At 34.9% G+C, this 24,413-nt stretch overlaps 2 protein-coding genes across 2 annotated transcripts; both read left to right on the top strand.

Moving 5' to 3' along the window:
• Positions 1-15,159: 15,159 nt before the first annotated feature.
• On the top strand, positions 15,160-17,325 carry LOC145556004 (WRKY transcription factor 72A-like). Its single transcript, XM_081617698.1, has 3 exons — positions 15,160-15,684; positions 15,777-15,890; positions 16,331-17,325. Exons 1-3 carry the CDS (start codon positions 15,181-15,183, stop codon positions 17,270-17,272), a joined length of 1,560 nt encoding a protein of 519 aa, XP_081473824.1. The 5' UTR covers positions 15,160-15,180; the 3' UTR covers positions 17,273-17,325.
• Positions 17,326-20,311: 2,986 nt separating this feature from the next.
• LOC145642893 (uncharacterized) lies at positions 20,312-21,106 on the top strand. The gene has a single exon (XM_081694054.1). The coding sequence runs from the start codon at positions 20,312-20,314 to the stop codon at positions 21,104-21,106; it is 795 nt and encodes a 264-aa protein (XP_081550180.1).
• The last annotated feature ends 3,307 nt before the right edge of the window (positions 21,107-24,413 follow it).

Here is a 24,413-nt window from a genome sequence, read left to right as displayed (position 1 = left end):
ACTTCGATTCTGTTTGTTTGCAACTACAAAATAATAAACGAGTTAGTAACTTCAAGGAAATAAATAAACAATAATTAAATTAAATTAAATAAAGTAAGGTAGATTTGGGGCCAAACCCTCAAACAGTTCTACCTTTCACGCCTTGGCTTAAGGATGGAACCACGAGTGAAGTATGGACTCCTTTGAGTACTTGAAGAAGGAATTTTGAAGTAGAAAAGGGTAGGCTAGTGTTTAGGCTAAAGCATAGAAGAGAGGAGAATAAAATTAGAGAATTACTCGGTGCCCCGTTCATCAGAAATGAGGGGGGTATTTATAGGGAAAATGTGCTGAGGGAGCACACGGAACCCTAAAATGATAAAAACCCTAAAAAAGTATCCCGTGACACGGTCAGACTATATCGTGACACGGGAAGCTCCACCGTCAGACGGTACACTTTCCCGTGACACGGTACATTTTTGGTGTGACGCGGGAATTTTTCAGAAAACGGGATAAAAAACGCGTTAAGGGTTTACGCGGAAAAGACACGGAATGTCCCGTGTCACGGCAGACCTCCCGTGTCACGGGAAGTCCCACCGTCAGACGGGAAGGATTCCCGTGACACGGTGGCAGTCTGCCGTGGCGCGGGAATTTCCAGTCCATTTTCCGTCTAAATTCATTTTTAACCCTAATTTCTTTCGGCTTTTTAAGTGCCGATTGATAATTTCGAGCCTTTTCTGACTTTTATTATTCGGGCTAAAATAAGAAAATAATTAAATAAAAATAAATAAAATGTTTGGGCCAAAAATAAATAATAAAACAATAAAATAAAAAGGCTTGGGCTAAAAATAAGTTGGGCTGAAATTAAAACTATGCTTTTACCAAACAACAAGACTAATCCATGGACTGTTCAAAAATATGAATTTAATAAAAATACGATTTTTTAAGCACTCTCGGGATTAAATACTAAACCCTTACCAATAGTGGCGGTGAAAGGTTGTTCATCATCGGGTTTGGTTTTGGGGAGACATTTTTAGGTGTCTACACCAGCATTCAATTTTTTGGGTGAATAGTTAACGATCAGTGAATCACCAACCAAGATAGCATAGCAAGTCAAGGTAATTGTTCTCAGTGCACATAATCTAAGATCAATGTTCCAAAGCAAGTTATTAATTGTTCTGTTTTCATAGTCAGCTCTTGAATGTTGTAGTGTTGTTGACCAACACAAGTAAAATCTAGATCTAATTTCTGCATTACCCCTAATGCAACCTCCATGAAATCTGAGCTGTATAGTGCATATGCAGGAAATCAAATAAACCCCCCCTGTATTTATTAACCAGCAAAGCAGTAGAAGACAAAATAAAGAGAAAAAGGTTCAGCAAAACACAGCAGGTAATTGAGTTCACCTATTAAAGCCTACAATTAAGTAAGCATGCGTTGATCTAATGACAACCTTACAAGCTCATTATCACAAAACAAGCAGCCAGACCCACTGCCCAAAAACCAAATAAGCTTCTTTAAAAGAGTAATGCTCTTACCCATTGTAAACATAGACAGACCAGTGTGTAATGCAATGCTTCAGCTTCATATTCCAAGTAAAATGAGTATCGAAAACCCACTGGTCCAAAGAATGTTCTGCTGAACAGGCAGAATAAAATGTCAGTGCTACTTATTAAAAATAATTAACTAAACACCCTCATAACTTTATAAGATCTTAAACAACCTAATTATCAATTGGCCATTTTAACCCCTTCCAAAACTAATAACATAGCTAAACAAGTTACAACTAATTAATCAAGCAGCACATTAGTAACCCACTTTTGCAGAGTAACACCTAACAAAACACCCTCATAACTTTATAAGATCTTAAACAATCTAATTATCAATTGGCCATTTTAACCCCTTCCAAAACTAATAACATAGTTAAACAAGTTACAACTAATTAATCAAGCAGCACATTAGTAACCCACTTTTGCAGAGTAACACCTAACAAAGCTGTAAAAGAATGGCTTACTAAGCAATTGTTAACTTACTTATAAACGAACATGCACTAATAAATCTGAACAAATTGAACAACCAATGAAGAAGGCTAGTAAGCAGTAGTAAGTGGACTGAACAAAATTATCCTGGCTATTCCGCACAATAACTAATTTAAGACTAACCTCCTGCTCTCCCTAGCAATCTCGCCCTCAAAGAAGCAGTTATGAACTCCAAATAACCTCCATTGTCAAGCTAAGGAAGAAGAAAGCTGACCCACCCCGCAACACGTGGTTTCTTTTAAAAATACAACGTGGACAATTTTGAGGGACCACATAGACCCTCACATGCACAAATACAGAAGGGCAATGTGGGCATGACACTATTGACAAAGAAAGACCTCACACAAAAGCAGGGGCACTTTGGGCATAAATCTTCAGCGGCACATGACATATTTATGAGGGCAATTCGAGGAGCACACTATTCATAAGGAATTTTCAAGAACAAATACAGGGGCAATATGGTCAGAGCACTATTCATAAGGAGGGGGAAAAAATGATGCTTGGTGCTTTTTTAGGTTTAGGGATATTATGCATTCATCTAACCCATGAAGAGATTAACAGGATTTACATCTTAATTGTTCAAATCATAATATTTTGCAATGTTCATAACAAGCATTATTGGTAACTTTTAATCATCTTTTTAGGGCTGTTAACTAATAATAAATCTCAATACAAACTAATCATATGCCCATAAAACTTATAAAATTCACCATATGCCTTTTGAATTTAACAAAATTGACACCATATACCCAAATGACTAACATACGTCAATTCCGTTAGTCATTAAGGCTAATTATGCCACATGACAGCCTATAATTGGTTCTCTTTTTAAAATAATTTAATTAATTATTTACAAATAAAAAAAAAAGAACTAATAATTTTTTTTTATAAAAAACAAAAAAAAAAACCCACCAGGCTAGCCCAACCAACCACCCACCACCCCACCCTCAACCGACGCCCAAACCCTCTGCCCCTACCCTCGTCAGCGCTTAGACCCCAAACCCTTGTGGCGGCGTTTCCTACCGCCTCTCCCCCTACCATTCCCCTACCCTTGAACTACCATCCCCACCCCAAAACCTCCCTTATTTCCGCTTAAAACCCTAGAAAACCATTGCCAACCCTTGAAAAACCCTAATCGCCCCTCCCCCATCCTTGAAATCCCTAGCAGCTAGGGATTCCGAGGGTGTTGGGGAAGGGCAGTTGGGGGGTTTCAAAGGTGGGGAAGGGGTTTCTCTAGGGTTTTGCGTAGGAAGGAAGCGGGTTTCGAGGTCGGGGCTCGTGGTTTAGGGGGAGGGCAACGATGTACGGCGCTGGTCGAGGGGGAAGGATAAAGTTGGGCTCGGGTCTGAAATGTGAAGGGCGTTGTGATGGGTTTTGGTTTAGGCGGAAATGGGGGAGGGGGTTTAGGCGAGGGAATAGTGGTTCAAGGGTAGGGAAACGACAGGGCGAAGAGGCGGTGTGTAGGAGACGCCAACATCAGGGTTGGGGGTAGTTTGATTGCCAATGAAGGTAAGAATATCAAAATCTGAAGGGGAATCTTTGTGTGTGTGTGTGTGTGTGTGTGTGTGTGTGTGTGTGTGTGTGTGTGTGTGTGTGTGTGTGTGTATACGCCCCTACTACTGTTGTTCAGCCTTTCCTTGATGCAAAAGGTAATGGCGCTGTTCCGGGTGGGGAAGGTGGCTGGCTAAATGGTTTTAAAATATTATTTTTTAGTTTTTTAAAATTAATTAATTTTTTATAAAAAAAAAACTAATAAGAATGAAGTTGTCACGTGGCCTATTTAGCCTTAATGCTATGGAGTTTACCGTCGTTAGTCAGGTTAAGGGCATTTGGTGACATTTTGGTCAAACTCAAGGGTATATGGTGAATTTGAAAATTTTCATGGGTATATGATAAATAAACAAAATACTGAGGGGAATATGGTGAAAAATTGTTTTTGAATTGTTTTTAAATGTTAAATTTAATTAAATTCATTTTCCTTATTTTTGAAATTCATTAAAATTTTCAAAATTAATTATTCTAATTATTGAATTTTTTTTTCCGAATTAATTTATGAAAATCAATTTATATTATTAAAAAGATTAAAAATGTTTAAAAATTAGAAAAAAAAATTAGTTTTTTTATTAGGAAATAATTTAATTGTAATTAATATTAGCATTTAAAAATCAATAACTATATACTAAAAGACACACCATCAATGACACATGCAATTTCTGGTGTGTCCTTAGTATTTAAAAAAAATAAATAGAAAATTTATTTAAGGAAATTATTTGTAAAATTTAATTACTATATAAATAGAAATGATATTTACCTTTTTTTATATTCACATTCAATTAACTAATTAATATGGAAAATAGAATAGCAAAATATAATTTTGTAAATATTTTTAAAAAATACAATTTTCTACTATATGTTTTTATGTGGCAAACATAATATCCGTTTCAAGGATACAATTGAGATAGACAAAAGTTAATGACTAAAAACAAGATATTACAATATATGATCACTGATAAGTATATATGTACATAATTTTTTTTGTCAATAACCATGCATGGCACGAGACGTAACCTAGTAATTAAAATATCATTAAGCTAAACTTTTTATTTTAAAAAGAGAGGCTTATATGTTTTATTTTGTTGGATGATATACTTTTTAAAATAATTCAGGCTATTGCGTGCTGATGACTTGGCTGATCAATGTTTTACTTGTTGGCTTATATGTTTCATATTTTGGCTGATATGATTTTTAGGTTTGTATTCTTTTTGTTGGTTGATATACTTTTTAAAATTGTTGATAAGTTCTTTTTGTTGGCTGATATCAAACATTATTTTGCTTATATGTTTCTTTAGTTGACTGATATGTGTATTTTAATTGTTGGCTTATATGTTTTATTTTGTTGGCTGGTATGTTTATTTTGTTGGCTTACCTATTGGTTTTGTTGGCTAATACGCTTAATTTGTTGGCTGATTTATATGTTCCTTGTGCTGGTTGATAAATACCTTTTGTTGGCTGATATTCTCCTCTTGTTGGCTTTGGCTTATATTTATATTTTGTTAGCTGATATACTCCTCTTGTTGGCTTATATGTATCTTTTATTGGCCGATATACTCCTCTTATTGGTTTATATGTATCTTTTGTTGGCTGATACACTACTAAAAATACCGCTTTTTGTGACTGTCTCAAAAGTCGCTGAAAATAAAGGTGGACGTTATTTACATGGTCGCAAAATTCCAAAATTACGACTAATTGATGGTTGCAGATTTTATTGCGACCGTTTTCTCATTTTCAATGACCGTGTATGAAACGGTCGCAATTTATAATAATTGCGACTGCTTTTTTTGTGCGGGTCGCGAAACTGACAATTTGCGATCGCCAAAGACGGTCGCTAAAATTATATATATATATATATATATATATATATATATATATATATATATATATATATATATATATATATATATATATATATATATATATATATATATATATATATATATATATATATATATATATATATATATATATATATATATAATATTAGCCCAAACACACTCCACTGCCTACCCAGCCGCACCACCAATTTCCACCATAAACCACCATTACCGCCCACCAGTAACGCCACCAATAACCACCTATAACCCAAAAAACTATGAATTTATCAAATAATTAAACCTATAAAAATACCCACAAAAATAAATCAAACATTAAACCCAAAAGATTACACTCAAAAATGAAACACACAAAATTACAACAAAAAATTCAACATACAAAATTAAACCCACAAAACTTATACCTTGAAAATTCAAACCATAACAATGAACAAAATAAATTAAACCAAAAAAATCAACCTAAAAATCAACCGAAAATAAGGCCAAAAAATCCGAAAAAAAAAATTTGAACAAAAATCAAATTACAATTAGAACAAAAATCAATCGAAAATTCAAACACAAATTCGTCTTTGGGTTTACATGGTCAAATTCAGCCATAAAAACTCCAGATATGGAACTTTCATGGTCGAATTTGACCACGAAAACAATAATTCGCTTGTTGAAGAAAATCCAAACACCATAATTCGTTTGTTGACGAAAATTCGATCAACAAAACTCTAGATCTGGAGAAAATGAAGAAGAAAGTAAAAACAAAAATGGAGCGGATTCACCTCGTGAGATACGAACACAATAAAAGAAGAGATTGCCGGTGAAAAAAAGAACAAAGGGAGGAGGAGAAGAAAATAAAGGAAAGAGGAGAGAGAGAAAGGAAATAGGAAAAAGGGAGAGAGAGAAAGAAAGAAAAGGGAACGGCGTTCTTGTTTGAAATTAGGGTTAGGGTGAGTTAGCTAACAGTTTATACCCATTTTTTTTTAAAAAAAAATAATCATTTTGTGACCGGTTAAAGCGGTAGCAGAATTGCGACCGACTCTTAAACGGTCGCAATTTGTGCTATTTGCGACCGTTAAAAGAGGTCGTAAACAATTTATTTTTATTTAGAATTATTTTGCACACATATTTTTTTTAAAAATAATATTTAAATAGCTTTGCGACGGTTTAATAGCCCACAAAGGTCGCAAATTTCATATTTTGCGACCATTTTAATGACGGTCATAGAAAAACGGTCGCAATTTGCCCAAAGTTTAGTGGTGATATACTCTTCTTATTGGCTTATATGTATCTTTTGTTGGCTTGATATACTCCTCTTATTGGCTTATATGTATCTTTTTTTTGCTGATATACTCCTCTTGTTGGCTGATATGTTTTTTTTTACTAATGTCTTATATGTTCCTAATGTTGACTGATATAAGACAGTAATTAGCTGATATGTTCATTCTAATGGTTATATATATTTTTTTATTGGCTAATATTAACAACATACTCACAATCATTTCTCTCTCTTTTCTCTATCCCCCTCTTCCTCTCTTTCTTTCTAAAAAAAAAGAGAAAGTAGCAATTTGGATTTCCTTACAGAAAAAAATACAAAACAAATACCCCTTCATTCAACCCACCAACCCTCAACAAAAACCCCAAACACACACGAAGAAGAAGAACTCAACAAGTGCGAGTTTGTTTGGTCTACCTCATCCTCACCGGAAAAAGCAACCACTGCAGTCGCCGCCGTTGTTAGCCCTGCCATTACAATCTCCTCCACCAACGGAGTCTCCGCCGCCTTACTCACCCCCGACGAATTGAACCTCAAAGTCTAACCTCAATCCAACACAAAACACACAAAAAAAAAAACCGAAATTGAGTATTAGAAATGTAAATTCACTTGCAAAATCTTATCAATGGTACTAGCTTTGCTGACAAAAAGGAGGATAAGAGGAGAGAAAAAGAGAAGGGAGGAGAGAAAGAGACTGGAAAAGAAATCGGCCTGCGGCACAAACACTTGGGTGCGGGTGTCGCACCCAATAATTTGTGTTTTAAAAAATTATGGTTGTCATTTCAAAAAGCAATTATAGGATTATACATATATTAAAACTCTATCAGAATGTGTCAAATTATTATATTTATGTATTTGAATTCTTAGCCCTTCCCCGATATGATTAATTCTTGTTTGATTTTGTTAAATTCATTTTCTTTATTGTTGATTTTCAATTATAGATCTCGTATGACTTTCATGAATGAAATTTAGTGTCCTTTAGGACGACTATATAAAAAAAAAAAAAAAAAAAAACTCTATCAAGGAGAGGGAGAGAGAGTGAGAATACTAAAGTGTTGAAGGACCAACTTAACAAAAAGCTGAAGCTAATGGTTGAGACCCGTGAATATGTTTTATACTCTATCATGCCCCTCACACGAGAGTCGTTTGGGCTAGAAGTGTGGATGCAACATGGGCCCTCTTCATACCCAGCGCTTAGTATTCCAAATGAAAGTGGGGGGAGGACTTTAATACCATGTTAGAGAACCAATTCAACTAAAAGATTAAGCTGATGGTTGAGGCTCAAAAATATGTTTTATACTCTATCACGCCTTCCCTCATACGAGAGCCTGTTTAGGCTAGAAGTGTGGATGCAGAATGGGCCCTCCTCATACCCAACGCTTAATATTCCACTTGAAAGTGGGGGGTGGATGAGATTCGAACCCGTGATCTTTATGTCACGCTGACTCTGATACCATGATAGAGTTATGATTAAGAGAATGTTGGAAAACTTACATTATATTGATGTGATTCCACGATTATATATAGTACATGAGTAAGCAATATAATACGGCTGGATACATTAGAGCACTTGTCTAGGTACATTAGCTAAGAATAAGGAATATATTTGACTATCAGCCTAAGAGTAACTTAAGGGATTGCTAACTATAAACGAACAATATCAATAAATATGATTTGATCAAATCCTTTACATAAAGCACATTACTAATTTATGGCTGTAATTTGTAAATATCAAACATTATAATACCTTAATAAGTTAATAGTTACGTAAATATAATTTGATTTGGTTCTAAGTTTTGGATACCTCAAAGATCGAACTTAGCCAAGCTAGCTAGTTTACATTAGCACTCTCATGCATCTTCATAGAAGTTATACATTGATCGATATGATATGATATTTAATTTATGTAGTTTATATTAATTTTGATGAAAGAACATCAATGTAATTTCAATGCATTTTGAATCAATCAGTCTTTTCTTCAATAAACAGTGTATTGAGGCAACAACAAATCCACATTATATGAAAATTATGAAGGACTTTGAATTAATCAGTCTTTAATTTTCAGTTTTTTTGGAAGCCATCAGACAAAGAAAATGTATATTACAAAAAAATAAATTATGAAATTCATCTCAACTAGTCACGACTAATATCATAAATTGAAAAAAATTAACAACTTGCTCATAATATTAGCACAAAATTAAATTAAATTAATTAACTAGATTGGACTCTCCGTATCCTTTGGTATAACATGTTTAAGCATCAAACATCAATAATTTATGTAGGAAGTGAGGGTCAAATTTTTGGAAACATTGTCTACTAATTACAACTTGATTTAATTCGAATAATAATATTTGTCTCCCGACTATAAGAAATAAATAGTAGTATAGTTATTGGCATTGACGTCGTGGAGGAAATTATTCAGCTATAAAGTTGTGTTATAATGATAAGACATTCTTAATTATAAACTCGTACCCTCTATATCCATCATCTAATTTGGTCATATCTCCGTATTATAAGATTATTTTGTAGGATTATAATGCGAATGGACTCATAATAATTTATGCTAATATACCAACCGAACAATGTAATTAGTCACCAATCAATAAGTAAATAGGCACTGTAACATATTAATCGGTATCACGTACTCCATAAGTCCATAACTAAACGCTGGGGGGATGGATTGGAGTTACACATGTGTAATGTGTAGCATACGACGTGATGAGTAGAGCACGCAGGTTCAGTTTGTTTAAAGACCGAGAATATCAATGTGAAGGCGGCTTTGAAGTAGCTATGTACGTGACTCGTCTAGCAGTGAGCTAGCATACTATTATTGTGTGGCTGCCGTGGGGGTCATGGACCTCATGGTGCATCACGATTGTAAGCCTCTATGTGGTTCACTAACAATGTATTACTACGTTCACAATTATCAAGAGAAAGTTTTATAAATCTTGAATAGTAACGCACATGGTGATTATATTAAAATGTAGTAGTGATGTGAGACTCCTACGATGGACAGTCGAATGAGGCAGACTAACTGATTCAAGGCATATTCTAACACTAACTACGGTTGATGATATGTCTATTATTCATATTGAAATGATTTTGCCTGACTAGTATCACTTATAATATGCGCAACTTTAAGACTGAAATAATAATTAATACTCCATCTTGATTAGATGCTTGCATGTAAGTGGTAGTTGGACTAATTATGTGTCAAGTTAAACATCCAATTATACAGCAAGCAGTCAATAAGTAATATGACTCAAGTCAATCCCTCTTAATTAGCTGATCTATTAGATTATTTAAGGTGCAGCAAAATAGGAGATCAGCTTGATTAAGAAAAATCCAAGCTAATTTGCTTACTGCTAAGGTCGTGCATTAGCAAATAATTAACTTAAATCTGGTCTTTCGCCTTTTAATAAGCCATTTAAATCAGTTTAATGACCTTACTTTAATTAAATAATACTACAATTTGGCCAATAAGCCTCAAGTTTAAGATTATATAATGTCAATACAAAAATTGATCATTTGTCCGTATTATTACCTTCTTCAACTAGAGAGTCATATATTTGTTCTCTGGACAATATAGCTGAGGTATTGTTGAGGGCTCGACCGATATATGAGTGTCACTAAGCTAGCTATAACTCGACATCGTTACCTCTAAATATGCGTTATTACTTATTATAGTAAATCTTCCTCGATCAACTACTCAAATCCAGGCCATCTCAATGATGGTAATAAATGATTCAATGGTGGTGACAATGTATGAAAAAAATTATAGGCACTGCCACCATGGTCTCTTTATATATATGTGGCCGACCATTATGAGGGTTACTTCAGTATACTGTTATAAAGGTTATTCAATTAGTGTTGCAAGAGTTACTTCGTCAATGTTATAGGGGTTACTTTAATCTTCTATAAGCCACGCACAAAATACACAATAAAAATTTATTGTTATTGTTATCCAATTCTCTATTATATTTGCCTCTTAAAAATTACTGATTTTATTTTATCAAATATTTTTATTTTTTTTTTGTAAAATTTAACTTATTTTTATTACATTAAAATTATATTTTATTAAATTAAAATTATTTTGTACTAAATATTATACTGATACTGTATATATACTTAAATGTGCGTGCATGTTGTTGCAAAACAATTGTTGATTATGTGAGACTTTCCTCACATCTTTACACTCAACTTTTCTTAATTTACTCAATTTTTTTGTTCACATAAACCTAGTTTTTACTTATCTGTCTTACTTAATGAGAAGATGAATCATCTACCTTCCATTAAAGCCGAAGGGCCAAGCGGATCTGTACATAGTAGCCTATAAAAAAAAATAATAAATAAAAAAAAAAAAAAATTCTTGCAGCTCATTGTAATTTAAGGAATCCATTTAATGTGTACAATTGGGATCAGTAAAAGATTAATTAAAATTTGTGATCACTATTGTCAGTTTAATTTACATATATCTTGTGCCACTATACAGAATATACTCAATAAATTCCAAGTCAGTTCTCTGAGGCCTGCAATCATGTTGTTTTTATTATTATTATTATTATTATTTTTTGGTAATAATTATTTCAATTTGGATAAACCTAGCTCATAAGATAAGGTATCATATATTTCTTAGAATAGTTCAAAGGGAGAAAATGAAATGAAATTCCAAAGATCACCTCTGTATATAGAGTCAATAAGAACACTTAATTATATTAATTATATCGTAATTAATTGATAAGATTGATCTTTAGGGTACATAGAAAAGGTAATACGTAGAAGAAGCTCATGAGTTGGCGCATTGTTTTCCATGCGTTATGCCGTTATTTATTTTGGTAGGAGATTGTCACTTGTAGATAGCGTGGTTTGATAGATTTCCTTTTGAGCATGTACATCTTGTGACCTTAGCTTGATATATATGATGCTATTGAAAATGAAGTTTATTTTGTCCCTTAGGGCTTAATTACTTCATCCGTTCAATATATATACCTAGCCAAGAGAGCCCTACTAAGACTTTTATGCTCCGATCCCTTCCCTGTCTGACCGCCCCCCCTCCTCCCCTTAAACAAGATAAAAATAGATTGAAAAAAAATAAATTATGATATATGGAGTATAAAGATCGACTAAACATGCATTGAATATATTTCCTAGTGGTAGAGGAATGAGAATTTATAACAAAATCGATATCACATGTTGATTATTGATGCTTACTAAATAATTGTCAATTTTTCCTTTAAATCTTGTTATTATATACATCCCTTATCATTTAACAAACAAATGGATCTAGGGTATGAGAAATTCTCATTACTAAAACAAAATCCATAAAAAGACTTTTTTTTTTTTATGGATGAGTACATAATCTTGAGTGTACGTACGTACCCTCTCTCAAGACTTCAACCCAAACCCAACTTCATTGCGCACAAAACCCCTTGCTCTTGCCTTGCTATTAGTCTAGGATCGAGATCAAAGGGGGTGACTGCACTAACTACCATCTAGACACCCCCTTGTTAAGAAAATAACTTATATGTGAGTTGAGTCTATTAGTGTTGTCACATTGGAGAATTAAAATTAGATTGATGATTACGATATAGTTGGTGGCCTAGACTAATCTACATACCTATTTTCAATCGGGCAGTCTCTCCTCCCGCCCCTCAATTAACCTAACAAAATTCCCAAATTGCAGTCAAATTTATCATACAAAGTTGAAATTTACTGCATATATAAAATTAATACATGTATAAAATAATTTCAACCATATTTTTTTGGTGCTAATTCAACTTCATAATAGTAATATAAATGCTTATAACAAAGTTTAATAAATAGAATGAATGTTCATACCAAGTCTGCTATATACAACCATTGCCAACTGTATCTACGGCAGTCAACAACCATAAGGATGTATATTACTAATTTAATAATTAATATGAATCAATAAGATGGTTATTAGATTACTCTTAAAGAGGTCAATGCAATGGACAACAAAGTCTCCATTTTAATTTAATTTTTGTAATTGATTAAGCATGATGGAAAGCTAAAATTTGTTTTTGATTAGTGTCTTAAATATTGGCAACTAGATGAAAGGTATCCCACTCATTATCATTATTGACTAGTATCCATGTGACATATTCTCATGGTACGAAGCTTCATTTTGTGGCCAGGTACCGTACAAAACATGTATTGCTGAAAGGTATTTCTATCCAACTCTTCTTCAATTCTCAAGTCCCTCCAATTAGTCGACAGAGTTTTAAATATTAACGACTACTCTTTCTGTCTTGAAATAATATCCACATGTACTATTTTTATGATTTATGTTCTCGATATTTCTATGTGGGGAGATATTGATTGTGGAGAACCTTATTATGTTACCCGGGTGAGCTTAAGGAGTAAATTTTAGCTGATTTGACAATATTTAGTCATTTAAAATTATCAAAATTAGCAAAATTTATCAAATGAGAAAAAAAAAAATTACTCCGGTGTATATGTCAGAATTTCATTGATATTTTGGCACTCCTCCAAAGCCTAATAATAATGATTTATACTCCGTAGTTGTTTTGTTTGTGTAGCTAAAAAGCTAATACTTCATATATTCCAATTGTGTTTATTTAGTAGCTTTATTATATTTCATTCTCACATTCATTATAAACTTATAATGTATAGTGGTAATTTGGTATACAATTATAATTAACTTTAATTATGCCACTACACACCTATATTAAGTCATTAAATGGGTATAGAAGCCATTTTTTAATCACTAAAACATTCTCAATTGCGAGAGCTTAGACAGTATGACAACTAATTCTAAACGGAGATTTATAATCATAATTAAACCACTAGTCGTTGAAGTTGTACCATTCTTAAGTTGACAATGTGTTTAATTCATAGATACCTAAATAATGCGAAAGTTGGTTGGACAATTGACGCTCTAATGCGTGTGCTTCTCATGTAATGGGAAGAGATGAAGAGTTTCAATCTTTTATTTTTTATTTAATGTAAAGTCAATGGTTTGTAGTTTCTATAAGAAAGACTAGTACTAGTTCTCTCAGTCAAAGACCACAAAATTTTTTGTTTTTAGCTGATCAAACTTAGGATTTCTTGAGAGATGGATGCAAATAACCGCGAGACCTCTACCTCTAGCCCCGAAACCAAACCCGAAAAAGATGTTGTTATAGTCAGACATGAAGACAACTGCATAGAGGAAATGAAGGTAAATTCTTAGCTAGCTTATGATGCTATTTTTCTACTTTTAGAAAGTGTTAGATTGCATAATATATTATTAACTGTGTTTCTTTCGATTTGTTACATTTTTCGTGTTGTAGCCTAGAATCGAAGATGAAGATAAGACCCTCAAGATCTCTTCCCCTAAGCAGGAAATTCCAGTTATTAACAAAGAGGTATGTATAGTAGATTATTAGCTTATTGTATTATTAATTAGTAATCGAAATCCTTAAGTTTTTTTATGTTAGTTTATCGTTAAGTTCAAAAGTTGTTTATTACTTCATAAATATGTGCCTGATTTATGTTGTAATTTTTAACAAAACATAGCATAGAAGATAGATTTAGTAATATGATGATAATAGAATTTAGTATAGAGCATGGTTATGAAGAAAAAATCACTGATAACAGTTCACAATCTTACACTACCTTGATCTGAGGGATTGATTTATGAATGTTTTTATCTAGTTCATGAGCTAAATAAAAAGGCACTTAATTAACTGAATTCAACATATGATAGGAGAGGAAAGTAAGACTAAACACATGATGAACATGAAGTTCGCGATAAATTTTGTATCATTAATTAGTGCTCATGTTAATTCATTTTTCATAATTCAACAAGAAAAAAAAAAAAAAAAAATTGTGTCCAGATTCATTAAATGTAAGGAAAAGATCCTTCACAAATTACTTCATTTTTTTTTTATTGTGCAGACTTTGATTTATTTAGAAAAAAAATGTACCAAACCCTAGTCACAATAATGACTGGAAGTTTTACTAGTTGGAAATTTGATGTTACTATATAATATTACAAATGGCAAAATTAGAGAGAAATAGTCGGTTGTAAGACTGACATTTACGTTTGAATTCATTTAAAAAAAAAAAAAAAAAAAAAAAAAAAAAAAAAAACTTAACAAAGATTTAGGCTTTGACTTCCTACATCTTTGATGTCATCCTTTTGTTTTATTATGAAGTTGCTTAGAATTTTTCTAATTTTACGTTCTCTTCTAAGATAAGATATTTTTATAACTTACTCTCTGTCTTTCTTAAAGTTCTTCCTGTTTAAACGATGATTGTCTCATAATAAAGTCAAAATAGGAAGAGATTTACAAGTAATCTAAACAATAGAAGTAATTTTTTGTAATCTTATTATATTATGATTTTCTAAGCTAGTAAGCAATTAATTAATTGCACTATAAATAAATTAGATCTGTCGATGAATTATGCTTTGTAAAGTATTGATTAATTGTTTATGATGTCATCTATTATTCAGCACAACGAACTTGAATCTGCAAAAGCTGAGATGGGTGAAGTGAAAGAAGAAAATGAAAGATTAAAGAAGATGTTGGAACGAGTCGAAAATGACTACAAATCATTGCAATCGCGGTTCTTTGACATCCTCCAACACGAACAATCACCCTCAACAATATCGGAAAATACAAATCAGCACAAGGATGAACCTGAAGTTTCACTTTGCCTAGGCTTACAAGTCAATAACAAGCGCAAGAAGGATGATACTAATATTAGTAGATCCTCTAGTATTGCTAAAGAAGACGCGAAGTTAATGAGTGAAGGACTTTCCCTGGGACTCGAATACAAGAGTTCTCCTTCAATTAATTTATCAGAGAAGGGTTCAGAGAGAAGTACAGAGATGGATGATTCAAAAGAAGATGGTACAGGAGAAACTTGGCCGCCAAGTAAGGTTTTAAAGACGACGACTGATAGTGCTAAAGAAGAAGAAACTACACAGCCAAACATCACTAAAAGGGCAAGGGTTTCTGTAAGAGCAAGATGTGACACACCAACTGTAAGTGGAAATGTCAAGTAACAATTTTAAAAATTTATTTTAATTACTGTTGAAAATTAATTTTTTGGAAATTAATTAATTGTTAAATGCAGATGAATGATGGATGCCAATGGAGGAAATATGGGCAGAAGATTGCGAAAGGAAATCCGTGTCCACGAGCTTACTATCGTTGCACGGTTGCACCATCATGTCCAGTTAGAAAACAAGTGAGTTCAGGATTACATGCACTTACAAATTGTTTTGACCTCAGAATTACAAAGGACTTTTTAAAAATGTCTCATTAAAATGTGTGCCTTTATCATTTGTTTCAATTTAGTAGTTGGTCATTACTTATCCGAATAAGGATTAATAGTCTCTCTAATAGTTTAGCAAGGCTGTCGCATACATCCTACCACGCCCTTGCATCACTTAAGAGATAGATGCTCGTTTAATTATTGCTCGTCAAAGGTTCTAGGATTATATTTATTGACGTTAGTGTTGTTGGTTAGTTTTCTTTAATCACATTTCATTCTTTACATTATTAATTGTGTATAATTTTTACTCTTATTATTTTTTGATGTCTAAACTTGCAAGTGTTCTATAGTTATTTTAGCAAAATAAATGTAGATGATCATTTATCTGATCATTTTCTATGATCTATTATTAGGTGCAAAGGTGTTGCGACGACATGTCTATCTTAATAACAACTTACGAAGGGACACACAACCACCCACTACCAGTAGCAGCCACGGCCATGGCATCGACAACCTCAGCAGCAGCATCAATTCTCTTGTCCGGCTCATCAACCTCACAAGGCGGTCTTACTTCCTCAGCTCCCTCAATGACCTCGGCCAACCTCAACGGACTAAGCTATACCCTCTACAATAATTCAAGAACAGGACAGTTCAATTTACCAAATTCTTCTGCACCAACACCACCAACAATCACCTTAGACCTCACTGCTACTCCTTCCTCGGTTTTTAACAAAAGCCATACCGCGAATAACTTTCTCCAAACACCATCCAATTACTCTTCTAGAAGCCTCGATTTCTCTTCTACAGATACAAAAAGTACATTGTTTCCTGTTTCTTGGAGCAATAACAGCTACCTAAATTACAGTCTATTGCCCTCAAATAAACCTCCTGTAGGATCCATAAGTTTCGGAAAATCAACTTATGAACCAGTAAGTCATCTTAATTCATTGGACCGTATCAACAATCAAGCTTCTGCTTCTTCTTCCTCCTCTTCTCATCAATTTTTAACTGAGACACTAACCAAGGTACTTACTTCAGACCCGAGTTTTCAGTCTGCAGTAGCTGCTGCAATTTCTTCCATGGTAGGAAGCAGTAACAATAACATCACAAATAATGTAAATCGAACAAATAATGCTGAGTGTTTAACTACTCAAAGCATGAGATGGGCGGATCAAGTTCAAGGTAATACAGCCAATTTCTTGCCTCAGAATGGCAAGGGGTGCGCGCCAACTTACTTAAACAAGCCTACATCATCAGCATCAAACTCGCAATCCTCAGGAAACTTCATGCTTCTACAACCTCCGTTTCCTTTTTCCCTTTCAAAGAGTTCTTCACCACAAGATCACAAAGACTAAGTAAATATCGATTTATATTCAACCTCAGTACTAAACTCTTACTTCATATTTTTTGTATCAATTGTATCATCAAAATTTCAAACACATTCAAGAAGAATGATTATAGCAGCTTATTATAGATAATTGGATGACCATACTGTAAATTCAACTCATTCCATATGTAAATAATGAGGTTTTTTTTTGTTTTTTGTTCCCTATTAATTACATTAATAGTTTGGCTTGCTCTATCTTCGGTTTTTTATAGAGTATAAAAATAGGTTTATGGGTCTTAACCATCACCTTGAATTTTTGGTTGAAATAATCCTTTAACATGGTATCGGAGCCCGCGTGACACAAAAGTCATAGATTTAAATTTCATCTACCCCAACTTTCAAGTGGAATATTTCGTGCTGGGTATTAGGGCTCATACCGCATCCACAGTTCAAGCCCAAATGTCTCTCATGTGAGGGGATGTAAATGCGTATGAAAACATATTCTAGAGCCTCACTTTTGGTCGAGATGTTCCTTTTAACAAATTTCAACTTTGATTTAATATACTATTTATATTCTATCCGAAATGATTAATTGTCTAACCATTATTGAAGCCAATGTTTTCAAATTTATGTTTTACTTTTTACATTTTTGTAATTTTCCGACTTGACTTTTTTTTTTTTGTTTGTTACTGCACATCTTTGACAAAAAAAAATTATATATATATATATAGGCTCTGGTGAGAATTTTTCTTATGTGAGAACATTTTTTATGTTCTAAATTTTTACTTGTATGTTCTAAATTTTAAATCTGATGTTCTAAACTTTTTCTCAGGTGTTCTAAATTAAATCATATGTTCTAAATTAGTACTCACATGTTCTAAACCATAAATTAGTTAAGTTAGATGTTATAAATTTCGAATGACTTATTCCGAAATTTTAACTTATATGTTCTAAATTTTAAAACGTGCGTGTATTCTAAGATTTTTAGTTATATGTTCTAAATTCGAAAACATATGTTCCAAATTTTACTCAAATGTTCTATATTTTTACTTATATGTTCAATATTTTTACTCCCATTTTCTATATTTTATACCAAGTGTTCTAAATTTTTTATTCACATGATCTAAATTTTAAATCAAATGTTTTAAATTTTAATCATATGTTCTAAATTTCATTAAACAAATTTTTTAAATTTTTACTCACATGTTCTAATTCTTGAATCAGATGTTCTAGATTATTGCTCACACACATATTCAAAATTATTAGTCATATGTTTTAAATTTAAATTTGAATCGCATATTCTAAATTTTTACTCGTATGTTCTAAATTATTACTCACGTGTTCTAAATTATAGATCAGTTCTCATATAAGTATAAATTCTCACATACAGTGTATCTAAATAAAATTTTAAAAAAAAAAAAGAAAAGAGTCTCGCTCTGGTTTAGGGTTTCCTAGTTCGGAGGTATGAGTGGTTCTCTTGCGCGTTCAAGCGGTCTCCCTTTCTCTGATGAGGGGGTTGCCGTGGTTTCTTTGGATTCAGAATGGCAGGGGAAATTATTGAGAAGTGGTCAAAATTGAGTATTACAGAGGAAGAGAATGAAATTGCAGAATTAGGAGGTTCGAATGATGAAGAACAGAACAATAAATTAGCCCTATCTTTGGTGGGGAAATTGCTGACTATTAGATCATATAACTTTGAAGCGCTACAAAATACCCTTAAACAGATTTGGTCTTTGTCTCGTGGGGTGTTATTCCGCAAGATCGAGAACAATCTATTTGTTATGCAATTCTTCCATTGGCGTGACAAGGAGAAAGTTCTTGATGGTGCTCTATGGAATTTTGATAGCCAATTGCTTTTACTCAAGGACATTCAGGGGGACGAACAACTTGAGAACATTGACCTCAAGTTCTGCCCTTTCTGGATCAGGTTGTATAATCTTCCGTTTGATAACAGGTCCGATGAGGATGTGAAGAAAATTGCCGAAAAGGTTGGAGTTGTTTTGGAGGTTGAGCAAGACGAACTGGGGTGGGATAAATCAAGGAGGGTTCGTGTTATGATTGACACATCAAAACCTATTCGCAGAATACAGAAAATTTGCAATAAGAAAGGAGTTGTTACTTCGGTGCAATTTAAGTATGAGAGGTTGTCTACTTTTTGCTTCTTGTGTGGAATCCTTGGCCATACGGAAAAGGATTGCCCCAATGTTGACGAAGACGAGGAAATTGAAGAGAAGCAATGGGGGCTATGGTTAAGGGTGTCGCCTCGAAAGGGGCATGATAGGTTGAAGGAGGAGGTCGACAGTCTACGGAAGAAATCACAATCCCTTGTATTTACTCACAAGCCCGAATCACTGAAAGGAGGAGGGGACGTGTTGACTGGCCGCAAACTTTTCTTTTCGTCTTCTATGAATAAGTCTATGGACAAATTAAAGCACCAATGGATAGAGCTGCTACTCTGCAAATTGTTGTTGATCCTAATACAAACAAATCTGTGCTCCGAACTAAGGGTGTGTTGGAGAGTACGAATGGGAATGATGGGGAGGGAGTACCGATTGCAAGTGAGGGTGATGGAGATGGTGTGGGGGATGTGGATGTTGGGATGAATATTGTGAGTGAGGTGTGTGCTGTTGAGGGCCAGGGGACGATTGCAGGGGGGAGTTTGGGTATGGTGGCAGAGGATGGGGGAAAGGGGGGGGAATGATTCTGGGACAATTACAAAAAATAATAGAAAATGGAAAAAAGTTTCTAAAATGGAGGAGGGGTATGGTGAAGGAAGTAGGGGGGTTACTACGACCAGTAGTGGGTGTGAGATTATAAAAAATAAAAAGAGGGGGATTGAGGAGATGGGGTATGATGGGGATATGGAGAAAAGAAGGAAGTTGGTGCTCGTATCTAACTCTAGGGACAGTAATATCCAAGTAGAGGGTGATGGTAATGACCATGCCCTCTAAAGGCAATGAAAATATTGAGTTCGAACGTCCAAGGGGTTGGCAACCCTTGGACGGAGAGGACTCTCCGTGATTTATGTTGGAGAGAGAGGCCGAATGTGGTGTTTTTGACTGAAACAATGATTGATAGTGCTGTGTTGGAGAGAATTAAGAGAAGGTGTGGGTATGAAAATGATATATGTATTAGTAGCAATGGGAATTCTGGAGGAATGGGATTTTGGTGGCATGATGTGAAGGCTACTATTTTTTCATACTCTATACATCATTTTGCTGTTGATATTTGTGATAGATTGGGCGTTCCGCAGTGGAGAGCGATTGGTATCTATGGGTGGCCTGAGACGGAGAATAAGTATAAGACTTGGGACCTCATGAGAAGCCTGAGAAGGGATTGTAATCTTCCTTGTATTATGTTCGGAGATTTTAATGAAATTGTGAGTATGTTGGAAAAGAGTGGTGGAGCTGTGAGACGTGAGTATTTGATGGATGCTTTTAGGGGTGCCATTGATGACTGTAGCTTACGTGATTTGGGGTTTACTGGTAGTATTTTTACTTGGCAAAGGGGGAGGACGGAGGACACTATTATTAGGGAGAGGCTTGATAGGTTTCTTGGAGATGACCCTTGGTGCGAATTGTGGCCGAATTTTAAAGTTAAACACCTTGCTCGTATTGACTACGATCATGCTCCGATCCTACTGGATACAATTAATTATTATGAACGTGGCAGGAAGAAAAAATTGTATAGGTTCGAAGCAATGTGGCTCTCAAAACCGGAGTGCAATGATGTGGTGAGGAAAGCGTCGAAAGATGGGGCTGGTAGTGCGCCTCACTCTCGTAAAGCTTCATGTGCGACTGCTCTGTCAAAGTGGGCAGCCAAGTCATTTGGTGATGTGAAGAAAAAAAATCAGAGCACTTGAGTCCGAACTCCAAGAAGCACATGGAGGCCATATGGATGCGGCTAGGATGATTCAGTGTGAGAAAATTTCTGGGACCACCAATGAATTTCGTTTTCAGGAAGAAACTTATTGGTATGCGAGGGCTCGTGCAAATGAGTTGAAATATGGAGACAAAAATACGGCGTATTTCCACAGAAAGGCAAGTCAGAGAAGGGAAAAACCCGAATTGAGGGACTGTTCAAGTCGGCAGGGGAGTGGCCTGGGTTGATGATGAAGCTCAATTGCACAATGTGGTAGCCAAATATTTTTCGAACCTATTCAAAACTGATGACCCTGTTGATTTTGAGGCTGCATTGGAAGGAATTGATACGATGGTGACGAGTGAAATGAATAAAAAGCTCTCCGAAAAACCGAGCTCTGAGGAGGTCAAGTTAGCGTTATTCCAGATGCACCCAAATAAGGCTCCTGGTACTGACGATATGCATGCTTTATTTTTCCAAAAAATTTGGCGTATTGTTGGTTCTGATATTATTGCAATGGTAAAAAATTGGTGGAGGGGTTTGATTGATATTACTGAAATTAATAGAACATGTATTGTGTTAATTCCTAAATGTGTCGAACCTAAATACATGTCGGAATTTCGGCCAATTAGCTGTTGTAATGTAAAATACAAAATAATATCAAAGACTTTGGCAAATAAGCTAAAGCCTTTCCTCAATGATATTATTTCTATTAACCAGAGTGCTTTTATCCCGGGTCGCTTGATTACTGATAATGCCCTTATTGCTTTTGAGATTTTTCACTCTATGAAGAGGAGGGGTGAAGGGAGAGATGGTACGGTGGCTCTTAAGTTTGATATGACAAAAACTTATGATCGTGTTGAATGGTGTTTTTTAGAGAGAGTTATGAAGAAGATAGGTTTTTGCAATGGTTGGATCTGGAAAGTGATGGACTGTCTCTCGAGTGTCTCTTTTTCTTTCAAGGTGAATGGTGAAATTTCAGGCTCTGTGATCCCATCTAGAGGTCTCTGTCAAGGGGATCCAATTTCGCCATATTTATTTCTGTTGTGCGCTGATGCTTTTTCGGGTATGATTTCGAAAGCAGCACGGGAGAAGAAAATAAGCAAGGCTAGAGTATGTCATTCTACTCCGAGAGTATCTCACCTATTTTTTGCCGATGATAGTATTCTTTTTGCAAAAGCTACTCTGCAGGAATGTTCGAAAATAGTTGATATTATCAGTTCATATGAGAGAGCATCTGGTCAGAAAGTCAATTTGAGTAAGACGGAGGTCGCTTTTAGCAAGTATGTCACTGGTGAAAGGAGGAAAGATATTATTGGCACATTGGGAGTTCGGGAAGTGGAGAGACATGAGAGGTACTTAGGTTTTCCAACGATGATTGGTAAATAAAAAAAGGCAATTTTTGCTTGTTTGAAGGAAAGAATATGGAAGAAATTGAATGGGTGGAAGGAACGATTACTTTCTAAGCCGGGAAAGGAAGTGTTGATTAAGGTCGTTGCTCAAGCTATCCCAACATACATGATGAGCGTTTTTAAGATCCCAGATGGTTTGATTGATTAGATTCACACCTTATTATGCCGGTTTCGGTGGGGTTCTAGAGAAAACGAAAGAAAACTACATTGGCAAAGTTGGGAAAAATTGTGTGTTCCAAAGGCAAAAGGTGGGATGGGTTTTCGGGATCTTAAATGCTTCAACCAAGCGCTCCTTGCAAAACAAAATTGGAGGCTGCTCACAAACGACTCTACATTGCTCCACAAAATTCTTAAACCTCCCTATTTTAAGAATTCGAATGTTATTGATGCTCTTAGGGGCTATGATCCAAGTTATACTTGGAGAAGTATGTGGGGTGCAAAGGGTTTGTTGCGAGATGGGCTAGCATGGAGAGTTGGTGATGGAAATAGCATTCGGGTGTGGAAAGATATGTGGGTAATGCAAGAGGGTAAGCCTTTGATGTTGACAATGCCTATGGGTGCTGACGAAAATATGTTGGTACAGGAGCTATTTCTGGATGGTGGTCGTGAGTGGGATGCTGCCAAGGTATGCTATTTAGTGGGGGTGGATATTGGTGGCAAGTTTTTTTTTGCTATACACGGTGCGCTCTGGATACTGGCTGGCTAAAGGTGGTGAAGGGAGTGAGCTAGCTGGGATCCCCGATGATGAGGTTTGGAAGATGGTGTTGAGTACTCGTGGGCCTCCAAAACTCCTACATTTCCTATGGAGTGCAGTGAAGGGTAATCTTGCTGTCAAGAGTAGACTCTTGCAACGTCACATAATTGATGAAGCTTCCTGCCAGATTTGAGGCCACCATGAAGAAACAATTTGGCACGCCTTGGTGGAATGTGATGCAGCTACTGCTATGTGGGAGCATAGTGAGCTAAAATCAATCCTGACAGATGCTCCTAATCACTCTTTCGCTGAGGTATGGGCATGGCTATATAGAAAGTGCGACGGTGAGACGCTTAGTACATTGGCTACATTATTGTGGGCAGCTTGGCATTGTAGGAATCTCAACATATTTGAGAACGAACGACCAAATGTGGTGCTTCTGGCGGCTAGATATTGCAGACTTGTTCATGATTACCATTCCTACGCAAAGTGTGTGTTCCATAGAGTCTCAAGTGCGGTTGCGCAGCATAGCATTGCAAGTTGGAGCTGTCCTCCAAGAGGTACTATTAAAATTAATGTAGATGCTCATGTACCTAGTTATGGGATGGCAGGGCTTGGTGTTGTTTGCAGGGATGCCGAGGGAAAAATAATGGCCGCGGCAAAGAGGAAGGCTGCCATTGCAGCTCCGGAAGTAGTAGAAGTTATGGCTGTGCGCTATGCCCTCATGCTTGCTCATAGATTGGGGTATTCCCGAATCATGGTAGAATCGGATGCCATTAATGTGATAAAGGCTGTGAATTTGAAGGAGTATGGTCGTTCACCCATATTTGTATTGATAGAGCTAAGTTTGAGTTTTGTACTTTTTCACATATTAAACGTTCATGTAATACCGTGGCTCATCTCATAGCACGATGGGATACGGGTGAGAATGTGGAACTTGTACGTTTATCTTCTTTTCCCCAAGGCTTGTTGTCTTTGGCGGAAATGGACTTGCTTTAATTTAAGAAATAATAGCTCTATCTTTCCTTCAAAAAAAATATATATATAAATTCTCACATATAAACCTATTCTCACCGGATCCCTCCCCTATATATATATATATATATATATATATATATATATATATATATATATATATATATATATATATATATATATATATATATAATACCACCAGAAAATGTGTCATGAGCTTGATCATA

The sequence above is a fragment of the Chenopodium album genome, chromosome 8, assembly GCF_948465745.1.
Source record: "Chenopodium album chromosome 8, dcCheAlbu1.1, whole genome shotgun sequence".
Classification (NCBI taxonomy): domain Eukaryota; kingdom Viridiplantae; phylum Streptophyta; class Magnoliopsida; order Caryophyllales; family Amaranthaceae; genus Chenopodium; species Chenopodium album.
Note: the sequence above shows the minus strand (reverse complement) of the source record. Positions and strands in the feature narration are given on the sequence as shown.

Coding starts and splice junctions, on each gene's coding strand:
- LOC145556004 (XM_081617698.1), top strand. CDS start 15,181: ATGGGTGAAGTGAAAGAAGAAAATGAAAGATTAAAGAAGATGTTGGAA. Junction 15,685..15,776: donor CAAGATGTGACACACCAACT/GTAAGTGGAAAT, acceptor TGTTAAATGCAG/ATGAATGATGGATGCCAATG. Junction 15,891..16,330: donor CATGTCCAGTTAGAAAACAA/GTGAGTTCAGGA, acceptor ATCTATTATTAG/GTGCAAAGGTGTTGCGACGA.
- LOC145642893 (XM_081694054.1), top strand. CDS start 20,312: ATGATTGATAGTGCTGTGTTGGAGAGAATTAAGAGAAGGTGTGGGTAT.